Source organism: Neltuma alba, unplaced genomic scaffold (genome assembly GCF_004799145.2).
Source record: "Neltuma alba isolate B1F8T4 unplaced genomic scaffold, ASM479914v2 tig00006695_pilon, whole genome shotgun sequence".
Taxonomy (NCBI): domain Eukaryota; kingdom Viridiplantae; phylum Streptophyta; class Magnoliopsida; order Fabales; family Fabaceae; genus Neltuma; species Neltuma alba.
This window is the reverse complement of record NW_021634550.1, coordinates 20,671-32,753: the sequence shown is the minus strand read 5'-3', so window position 1 is coordinate 32,753 and position 12,083 is coordinate 20,671. Positions and strand designations below refer to the sequence as shown.

The window sequence follows — 12,083 nt, the reverse complement described above, 5'->3', positions numbered from 1 at the left end:
ACAATGTCATCCATAAGCCTGCTGATGGTCTGTGACGCTGTAACAATTTTGGGGTTATCTGATAACCACCGGAAGGTTTGCTCAGTAGCAATAGGACCTATACCAATGAAACTTATGGCTATGACCAAACGATTGCACATGCACTCCTCCACTACTGCTAGTGTGTAATTGCTGTTGTACCATTTGGCTTCAACCAAGTACGCTTGCACCAAGCTTTTCATCTGCGCCTCCTACCATAATTAAAGAGATTGAGTTCTTTATCTTCGTTGTTCATCATCACGTCTTCAAAAATGAACATCATCACGTCTTACCTCTTCTTTGGCGCACTCGATGCAAAATTGTCTTCCTTCCTTGACCATTTCTTGCTTGCTTTCATCGTAAGCATCCAACAGTGCTTGGTAACAAAATCTCGCCTATTCTGCCAAGAATTCTGAGCACCTTATATCCCACCTAAAAAATGATATTCCCCAGAAATCGTTAGTTTAAGCTTTGCAAACAGAGATGCATATGATATGGGTAGACTGCGGAAAATTTCGTCCCAAATTTCCCAAAGGAAATCGTCGGACATGTGCCTTCATCCCAGATTTGCCATTTCTACTTTAAAGACTTCTTCAGAACCTGGCCAGAAAGAAATAATACTCCTTTAGAATCGTACTCATAATCACATAATTATATATAGCTGCTGAAAACAATAAAAATATTGAGCAAAAAAAAAAAAGACACACTCAATATCAATGGAAGTGGATAAAATTAAAATTTAAAAAGAAAAGAAAATAAGAGGACAAAAGAAGATTTACTTGGAACAAATGTGAATAAAATACCCTAAAGGAATTGGTGGCAAAATATATACATAAGCAATAGAATTTTTAAGCTGGCACAAACATTTTGTTGTCACCTTATATAAGTGATGTTGTTAGTTGTTACCTCCCACGCAATTTATATTAAGCTCCAATGCAAATTTCTTAAACATTATTGAGGACTAAGGAATAATTGACATATATAGAAAGTTGCACGCTTCTTACTAAAGGAAATCCTAAAGGAAAAACACACTGTGCTTTATTCCCAAGGCAACTTATTATACTGCGAAAATCACTAAAAAAGATTTTGAAAATTAAAAAATTACATATAGGAACTCCTTCATAAAAATTATTGTCATTTGCTTATTAATTGTCATCAAAACCTATGGTAATATGGTAATAGTTGTCTTTTTACAATTTTTCTATATTCAACGTCTTTTTTTGCTTAATTTCCAACTGAGGCAACTACGCCAAATTACGCTTAATCATTTTCACTTGCATTTTTTCATCTTGTCATTTTTTTCCACCAGTGTTATCATGCATAATATGTGCGTGCGTGTGTGTGTGGAGAATTGACCAAGGAATTATGGGTTTGACGTGCTGGTGGAGACAATGACGGAGGATGGATCTCTAGATATTTGGAGAAATGAAAAGCGAAATCCAAGTAGGGCTTTGTGGGGCCTTGCGGCACGATGGGAGACAGAGACCCAACGGAAGGCACTGCGCATTTGGATGGCTTTAAAGCTTCCAAAGGCGCACCGCATTATCCTTTCCTTTTTAGGGACTGTTTAGAATGGCGTTGAAAAGTGCTTGTATTCACATTTTATATGGACCAGTTTTGTTACTCATCAGAGTTATTAAATCTCGATTGTTTAAGAGTCCAAATTTAAAATTTTTTATTAATTATTTTTAAATAGAAAAAATTATTTTTTGAAAGAATGATAGTTAAGAAATTTTTCTTTTTTTTAAAATTCTATACATATTAAAATAATTATTTTAAATAAATAAAAATAAAAATAAATTAAATTTGGACCATCCACATAAGATATGGATGACTTAGATCTGATGAGCTTAGGGTGTTTATCACAATGATGAGCATCGAAACTGGTTCTCATTTTATGTAAGTTGAGATGAAATTTTTTTGACATATTCATCTCGTATTTCGTAAATTATGATTAAAAGCTACATATAAAATATTCTAAGTAGGCCCTTAATCATGATTTAGTTGCACATTGAGACACATATAATTTGAGAAAATTACTTTTAAGTGCTGCGAAATGCTCACAGAACTCTCGATCTCGATACCTTGTATTTAAATATAGTTCCATACTCAACTATTAAAAGAAAATCTTAATCCTCCGGCCACCACACAGCATTATGGTTCCCACTTGTTGATACACACACCACATAAACCTTAATAACTACTTGCAAGCCATGCGTCTCTAAAGCATATCCATTTGTATTACTGTAAATTATCAATGGGGCCCACCACTAATGCTGCAACATGATCTTTCAGCAGTTCAGCATATGTGTATCTGTCTGCAAAGTTTCCATACACAAGCTCTATTATGCTTGTGAAATTCACAACACAATCGAGCACAACCTTTGGAACAACATCTGGCTTCAAGTATTCTTCGTTTATATCTTTCCATGCATTATCTAAATCCTTTTGCAGAATTTGATAGGCCTCTTCTTCTGAAATCCCATGTTGATTCATCAAACATTATATTCCACTGCAGAAGCAACATGTACTCTCTTCCACTCAAACTACCAATTCAAGAAGACAATAAACTCAGTACCTATAAGAGCATCATAAAAATTAATCACGATCTATAATTTGAATTGTTAATGCTGTACCTTGTGAGAACTCATGTCACCTGTTAATCTGCCGATAATAGCTGAGGCTCTCACAATTTTGGGAACACTGGAAACCCAATCAAACACATGTTCGGTTGCCAAGTTCCCGAGACCAAGGAAAGAAGCCATCTCGAGCAAAGGGTAACAAGATGTCACTACTCCATTTTCCACGTACTCTTCGTATGTTGGGGTGTAACCTTGGTTGCAACACTTGGCTTCAACCAGATAGGCTTCTGCAAGTTTTTGAAACTACTAACATATACATTAACTTCATTAGTCAAACTTTCCAATTCAGTTTAAACATAATATGTAGAATTTGATATTGGCAGTAAATATCCTACAGTTTTTTTAACAAATGGAACAAAGCATGATTTTCCTTCCTTTTCAGTCAGCAACTCCATTTCATTGAATAGATCTAACAGGGCATGAAACACCACTTTCATACATTCTGGAACAGGATCCAAAGGACTAGCATCCCATCTGAGAAACAGTTTGAATTAACAATATTAGCTTTGTTAATTAACAACAAATGAGAAAAATAGCATTTGAAGGATTTAATTTTTCAAGAAAAATTAAAATTATTGATCAATTAATTTAACCTCAGGACTGCTTCAGTGAAGAGTTCAAGTGCTTCAAGGGTGCCATATGCACATGTATCATCAACGGCAGAAATAACCGCAATTAATTTGCCGACTATTGTCCTTCCAATTATATACTGAGGCTCATAATATACGCCCAAGGGCCAAAAATATGCTTCAACTACTCTGTCCCTTGCATATGGCACCTTGGTCACACAGTCTAACTTCTTCCACCACCTGCAATGCAATATAATATATGCATGTTAAGCTTTCCAGTTCTTTTTAATAACATGATATCTGACTTTGCCTAGATATGATTCAGAAAGTAGGTCTGTCACACGTTGAAGTTCCTCTTTGTGCAGAAGCTGAACAATATGAAAGTCCAGGACGGCCAATTCTAGCAGTTGGTAGTTTGGAGAAGCCGCTGCTGAGTACATGGGAATGTAATACCTGGATTCCAATCGTGGGATTCCTTTCCGAATGGGGAAGTTCAGCGCACGACTAACTTTTCGTTCGAGGTTTGGGCTCATGGCACCCAACCTTGACTTGAGGTGATAGGAAGTGAAATGTATAGCCTGGTCAAGAACATCTTCTCCATGGATGCCAAATATATCTGCATACACTTTTAGAAATGAGAAGGTCTGATAGAGTGGATAAGAACTTAAACAAAATATGAATATAAAGTATAAGGACCAAACATTATATTAACCCTATAAATTAAATAAATTATTTTGAGATCAAAATGATAAATAATTAAATATGAGAAATCAAATGAATGAAGGTCTTACATGTAATATCAAAATCAACTTTTTAATTACATAACTCATATATTTAGGGCTGAAGGAGTAAATTTTTTTTTTAAAAAAATGAAAATGAATTTCTACCTTCATTTATCTATTTTATATCCCAATTTTGAAGCCTGTATTAAACTAGTTTGTTTATTGGTGCACTGTTTTTTGGGTTGTTGGATCTTTTTTCCTGCAACGTAATTGCACCAATCATGGAGGAGAAATTTGGAAAAGGTTATAAAAATTTAGATGTTAGATCCATGTTGTCAGGGATTTTCAGTGAGGGAAATATAAATACTATGTTTCATCATGTCAAGTTGGATGTCCAAAAAAAAACATAAACAAAATAGAAAAGAAAACATAACCACAAGTTTTCTGAAGTCTACAAGAGGATATAATCAGTGGCAGGGACATGTTTTTGTGTTCTCCTTTGATAGCCACAGGTTTTTTAGAAGTCTATAATAGGATACAATCAGTGGTAGTGATATGTCTGTGTTTTCCGGAAAAACGGGCCGAGCCCGTAGGCCTTGAAATTATGAGGACCAAGTTTGAAATTTTCCCGTTCAAATAGAAAATAAACCTTGGAGGGCTGGCCTTAGAGAGCCGAAGGCTTAAAAGGGCCGGCCCTGGAGGGCTGAGGGCTGAGCCGTTTATGCCCTTTTATAATTTTTTTTGTTTTTTTAATTTTTTTATATAATTTTAATATTATTAATTTTTTATATTGTTAATAATATTTCAAATATTTAGTTATTATTATCATTTTAAAATTAAATTTTATAGAATGATTTGATTTATTTAGTTTTAGACAATAATTTATCCAATTAATTTTAAAAAAAATAGGTTAATTTGGACTTTAATAATGATTTGATTTATACTATATACGTTGATATTTTAAAACTATATAAATATTTGATAACAGAATATTTTTATACTTATATAACTTGTGATTCTATAATTTGAATTAGAAATTCATGAGCTTCAACAACAATGTTTCTCACATTAAAGTAAAATAATAACTAGATTGCAAAATTTAAAAGTAAAATTCTTATAAAGAAGAAAAACTCGATATTTTTGTTACGAAAGAAAAACATACTTACGAAGAAGAGTAATTAATTATAGTGATGATGAAGTTTCAAAAGATTAATGATAGTGTTTATTTATTGCATAATTACACCATAGATAAAACTCTTGGATGTTGTTATCTTGTTAATAAATATTTTAGATGTTCTTGGATGTTGATGGATATTTATATATGATGATATTTTGTATTTGTGACTTAATTTTATTCATATTTATGTCTTTTATTAACAATTTTATTGGTTTATTTTTATTTTTTATAAAAAATATGAGAAATATAAAAAATAGTGTTTTTTTCTTAAATGGGTCAAAAGCCCGCAGCTCAACTCTGAGTCTTGTGACTTAAGAGTCGAGCCTAGCAAATTGAGATATTTTTAAAATTTGAGCCCTGGAGGGTCGATCCTTTTAAGCCTGCAAGTCCTAAAAGGCCGACCTTGGAAGGTCAGGCTGACTTTGATTCCCACCTCTATTTCCTATGATAGCCACAAGTTTTTCTGAAGTCCATTTGTAATATTTAAATAAATCAGTGAATATGTGGGTATGATCGACATCATGCACTTTAATTTTAGGACCACAAGCAATGCTTGGTTCTCATGGAAGTTTACATTCTATTACGAACCATGTGGCATGTTTAATACTTAAATCTAAATATAAAACATCAATTTATTTTGTCCCTCAAATGTATAATATTTTCTCTAAAATACTAGTATCAATTGTAAAAAGTTCTTACTAAGATGGTAGTTTAGAAAAGTCAATACACATTTATTATAATTAATCAACTTAACTAATTTTATTAATCTTTCTAAATTAATTATCTAACTCTTATATTAAGTATTAGAGATAGTAAATAAAAATGATGTTGACGAATTATAACTAATTACGGTGTGGGCGTCCATGAGGACCATTATGAACTCGGACCATTATTGCCTGTCCCTGATTTGAAAAATATGAAATCTTCCTATGCTGTGCCTCCATGGCCGTAATTCTGATTTCGAATCATTATTGGGCCTTAGATGGACCTCAAGCTCAGACTCAGCCTAATACTTTTAAGATCCAACAGCCCATATATAGTTGGACCCTCTGTGGATGAGGCCCTCTTGTATTCTGTGATGCTCATCTGTGATCAAGACCATATATAGTTGGGTACTTTTAAAACACAACTTGTGATCAAGACCAAACCACAACTGTGAAGGGGCCTCCTATTCATCGACACAACAGAAGGAGCCATATGAGTAAATATATATATATATCCTCCAGAGGGATGCCACTGAGTGACCCCCGAACTTTTGAAAGTCCTCATCAGGTTTATCATAACCCAATAGTTGCATCCATCGAATTAGCCTATCTATACAGACTGGTTTTTTTTATCAGCTTTTTACTCCCACTCTCAAAACTTTTTTCATTGCACGATTTAACATCGAAGCCTTGTGTTATAAACAAGAATATCAATCACACATCTTGCACTGTCGCTTTCCCCACTCTCCCCTTGGACCCCCCCTGTGATTTTCTGCCATGAAGTATTCGAAAAGACTGGTGCAGAGATTATATGTGGAGGATAATTTGCTGCACACAATTCTGAATAAGCCGGGCTGGGGATAGGTGTTGGGATATTTTAAAAATGAAGAGATGTGTTTTTGAAAAGTCATGTTTTTATATAAATTTATTAAATTAATAGGTTTATACGAGGGATTATGTCTTCATAATAAATTAATAAATTTATTTGAAGGGTTATGTTCTCATATAAATTAATCTATTTATATGAGAGGTTGTATCTTCATATAAATTAATATATTTATATGAAGGGTTATGTAGGAAGTTAAAACACTAAAAGACCCTACATATTAAATACATTGTATTTATTTAAATTATGTTGGTTCATAAACCAACATGTGGTTGTGACTTTTTATTTAATAAGACATTATTCCAGAAGGTATCTTTTCAAGGCATCATTCTATGGTCTGTATAAACCCTTCACCTTCACTTCATTTGAGAGATATACAACACAACACAACACAACACAAACACTGAGGTCAAACTCATTGTCTTTGTCTTTGAGTGCACACAGAGATATAGTCAAATTATCACATTATAAAAGCCATTATTGCCTTCGCTTAAATCTTGGAAGTGCAATCTATATTCAAGGGTCTTTATTGTATCCTCTATGAAATTTGTCAGGCATCCCAACTTGCATCATATAAGATAGGAATAGGTAAGGATGAATTAAGTCTAAAAGAAAGTGCTGCTTATGCCTTGAAAATATCTTATACCACTTTCTTCTTCTTGTATTCTTTGGAGAACCATTCCACCAACAACAGTAACATCATATTATTGCGCGTCTATATGGATGCCAGTGCCCGTACTCACCAATCTTATATGGACCCATTTCATAATGAATTCAGATCTTCAACCAATAGCAGCCACTGTATGACTAATATAAATTCACGGTCTATATAGAAAAATTTTTTAGTAAGAAACATGAGTCCCTATTGAGTAATAATAAATCATAGTCTCTAATTCAAAATAATTTAACTGAGAGTTATGAAAAACATAATAGATCAGTGAAGCCTGTTGTTATCATGGCTAAGCTGAATTTTGACAGCAAGCATGCGTAAAGATGCTTCCGGCTTCTCTTCTTTATCACTCTCGTCTATGGTCCCGTCCGCTGCCACAAAACGATAAGCTTTCCACGTTAAAATAAAAGAGCGAGCATGTGAAAAGGGCTGCATGAATTGCCAAAAATAAGTAAATTCACGGATTATGAGTAAAACGGTGTAATGGACTCAAGCCGTGAAATCGGACCAATAGGCCCACAACCAGAGCATACGTCGACCCATATCCGAAAAAGCCAACGAGTCAGAAAGAAACCGTGGAAACTGAGGGAATTAGAAGGGGACGTGTGAGTATAAAAGACAAAGTTTGTTAGGAGCGGGGGTGTGGATGATTGTCGATGGACTCTCCCTTCTGACATTTCTCTCTCTCCCTCTGAATACTACGTGATTATTTTCTGGTACGTGCCCTTGCGTGCTGCTATGACAGTTATGATTGTAATCTGCGTATTCCATTGGTGAATGATATATGAATACAGATTCTGGTTTTGAATAGAATATATCGTGGAATATCATTTGCTCGCAGGGTAACATTACAAACGGCATTGTCAAAAAAAATAAAAAAAATCAAAGTATTAAATACACCTGATAAATAAGATAAAGTGTTTGACGCCACTTTATTTTACTTAACCCTCGCTGAGAGTAGCCTTGTTATCATGAACTTTGCTTCTTGATAAAATGCCTGTTCAACCTATGACGTACGCAAAGAAAGATAACGTATGTCCGACACCGGCCATTCTTTCTTTTTTTATTTTTGTTTTATTTTTTTCACATCCAACGATGTAATAAACAAAGACAACACGAACCTGACGTGTTTTAATTATACACGCATAATGAAACTTATTGATAATTGCTGATAACCTGGAACTGACGTGTTTTAGTTATACTCACATAATGAAACATAGTACTGATATTTCCTCACTGAAAAAGTCCTATAAATTTGAAGGCAGGCTTTAAGGTTTTAGGCAACTTAGCATCCATCATGTCTTTGGCAGCTTCGCCACTCGTCGCTTCGTCCCAGCGCCCTCGGCGCTCTGCAAATTATCATCCCAGCGTCTGGGGAGATCATTTCATTCCATATGCCTCCGAATCTTTGGTATTTTGCCATTATGTCTTTTCAGCTTTATTCCCCACGTAAAGTTATCATTATAAAAGAAACGAATCTGATACTTTTTGAACGCAGGATATAAATATATTTATTAGCATTTGAGTAGCCTATAATTAGAGATCGATATATACACAACACGTATGAAAGACAATACGCATGTATAGTTCTCCCGCATTTTGATGTTATCAAGAGTAAAAGCACAAAGTTGAATCTGCAGGAAGTTACTGACAAAATGGAGGAGCATATCAAAACACTCAAGGAAGAAGTGAGGAGGATGCTCATCCTTCCACCCAAAAATCTCGTAGCAAAAATGCATTTGATCGACACAATCCAACGTTTAGGAGTCAACTACCATTTTGAACTTGAGATTGATGATATATTGCAGCAGATTCATGATAGTTGCGTTGAAAATGGTCAAATAAATCTGGAAGAAGATCTCCATACTCTTGCACTTCTCTTTAGGTTACTAAGGCAACATGGCCATCGCATCTCACCTGGTATGCCTCAGCTCTTTGTCTAGCCACTTCAAACACCATTTTGCTCTCTCAACCACCCAACATACATAATCAAGCTAACATAATAAATTAAAACATCTGACTTTGTTTCATATATATAAACCTGCAGATGTGTTTGAAAAGTTCAAGGATGGGGAAGGTAATATCAGTGAAGGACTAACTGCTGACGTAGAAGGAATGCTGAGTTTATATGAAGCTGCCCATCTTAGAGTTCACGGAGAAGATATATTAGATGAAGCTCTTGCTTTCACTTCCGCTCATCTGGAGCCTATGATCGTCCATTTGGATCCTTCTCTTGCCGCAAAAGTCAAGCACAGCTTAAGGCACCCACTTCGCAAGAACCTTCCTAGGCTAGAAGCTTGGCATTACATATCTTCTTACCACGATGATCCTTCCCACGATGAAACTCTACTTGCCCTGGCAAAGTTAGATTTCAATATGCTTCAAAAGATGCACCAAAATGAACTCGGAAATATTTCCAAGTATGTTTTTCTGAATTATACTAATGGTCTTAATATATATATATATATATATATTTACGTTGTATCCAAGTGACTCACCAAGTCATATTGTTTTCAAACTTTGTTTTAATCTATAGGTGGTGGAAAGAATTGGGTCTTAGGAGCAAGTTGCCTTTTGCTCGCGACCGGTTGGTGGAATGTTACTTTTGGATTTCGGGAGTGTTCTACGAACCTTGCTATGCTTTGTCTAGAAGGATAACCACCAAAGTGATATGTATGGCTTCGGTCCTTGATGATATATATGATGTTCACGGCACACTCGAAGAACTACAGCTTCTCACGGCAACAATTGAGAGGTTTAAGTTCACTTGAGTCTAAATTACTATCCCATTAAGAATTTTTATTTTAAAATTAGAAATTCTACTGTCAAAGTAACTAACGATTTCTCGGGAATATCATTTTTCAGGTGGGATATAAGCTGTCTGGAATTGTTGCCGGAGTACATGAGATTTTGGTACCGAGCACTATTGGATGTTTATGACGAAATCAAGCAAGAAATGACCAAAGAAGGAAGAGAATTTTGCATCAAGTATGCCAAAGATGAAGTAAGACATGCTTTTATACTAATTAACTCACCCACTTTTTTTCTACTTTGAACACTTAGATTATTGATTATTTCATAGTAATGTGAACATAATTTGTCTGGTTCTTCTTATTCCATGGTCAATCAAATGTTAGCGAATGAATAATTGTCTACAAATTAATATAATAAATAATATTAAGCAACGTGACTGATGAAGAGTGAAGAACTCATTCTCTTTAAAATCGGTATATATATATTGCAAGAGTTTATCACTACTTCCACTTACTCTGCCACCACAAGTTGTTTATCATGGTACGACCGATGCACAGATGAGAAGATTGGCCCAAGCTTACTTGGTTGAAGCCAAATGGTATAATAGCAATTACACACCGACAATGGAGGAGTACATGGGCAACGCACTTGTCTCTTCAGGATACGGCCTGGTCACAGCCATAAGTTTCATTGGGATGGGTCCTATAGCTACCGAGCAAACCTTCCGGTGGTTATCAGATAGCCCCAGAATTGTTACAGCGTCACAGACCATTAGCAGGCTCATGGATGACATTGTTTCCAACGAGGTACCCACAATATTGTTGGACTAATTCTAAATCATTTAGATGTTTGATATATATATATATATAGAGGCAAATAATATATAATTTGTGTGTTTGCGGCGTATGTAATTGGTTAGGATGAGCAGAAGAGAGGGGATGTAGCTTCGGCCATAGAGTGCTACATGAAGGAACATGGGGTGAAGAGAGAAAATGCGATTGAGGAGTTGAAGAGGCAGGTGGTGAGTGCGTGGAAGCATTTAAATGAGGAACTGCTTGAACCCACGCAAGTGCCGAGGCCTTTGTTGATGCGAATTCTGAACCTGACTCGAGTAATGCATGTGCTTTACAAGGATTCTGACGGCTACACTCATTCTGCAAATTCAACTAAACATCTCATCTCTGCTTTATTCGTACACGATTTTCCCCTTTAAAAATGTCATGATAGATCACACTTAGGTTTGAACGTACTCTCACTGCTACCTCCAATATTTAATATAAAAATTAGTTTGATTTTTAATTTGGTTTTAAATATAAAATTCTAATTCACTTTGTCTTTTTTTTTAAAAGTAGTCCTTGTAGTAGATATAAATGTTAAAGATTCTATCAAATAATAGTTCTAATTAATACACATGATTATTAAAGATATTCTAGGAAAGACAATACACATTTATTACATATAACTAATTTAATAAACTTTCTTAATATATTCAAATTAATTTACTAGCTTGGACAGTACTAACTCTGGTCCTTAATATGAAACTTTGTTTGACTTTTATTTTGATCATAAATATAAAATCTCAATCCACTTTGTTTTTAATATTTACGCATTTTTTTTAAAATAGTCTTTCTAATAATAGTTCTAGTCAACATGTTTGATTAACAAGGACATCTTAAGAAAGACAACACTTATTTATTATAAATAACTAATTTAACTTATTTTTTTAATTAATCAGCTAGCTCTTATAATTAGAATAAAAAATAGTAATTATTAGTGAATGAAGTTGGGGAGGCAGCGTGTCAGTTTCATTTTGCCAGTAATGACAGCTAGCTCTTGTAACCTATTTATAAAACATTTTTAATATGTTTTATATAATAAAAAATTTTAAATTTTATATATTCTCGTTTTAAATTTAATAATTTTTAACTTTGGTTCAATTAG

The 12,083-nt window shown here is 34.3% G+C and overlaps 1 protein-coding gene and 1 pseudogene across 1 annotated transcript; one reads left to right on the top strand and one right to left on the bottom strand.

Moving 5' to 3' along the window:
- Window positions 1-2,259: 2,259 nt before the first annotated feature.
- Window positions 2,260-6,072, bottom strand: LOC114750928 (alpha-copaene synthase-like; annotated as a pseudogene).
- Window positions 6,073-8,685: 2,613 nt separating this feature from the next.
- On the top strand, window positions 8,686-11,441 carry LOC114750941 ((-)-germacrene D synthase-like). The gene is made up of 7 exons (XM_028939588.1): window positions 8,686-8,799; window positions 9,029-9,308; window positions 9,436-9,808; window positions 9,925-10,143; window positions 10,254-10,392; window positions 10,700-10,948; window positions 11,062-11,441. Exons 1-7 carry the CDS (start codon window positions 8,686-8,688, stop codon window positions 11,353-11,355), a joined length of 1,668 nt encoding a protein of 555 aa, XP_028795421.1. The 3' UTR covers window positions 11,356-11,441.
- The last annotated feature ends 642 nt before the right edge of the window (window positions 11,442-12,083 follow it).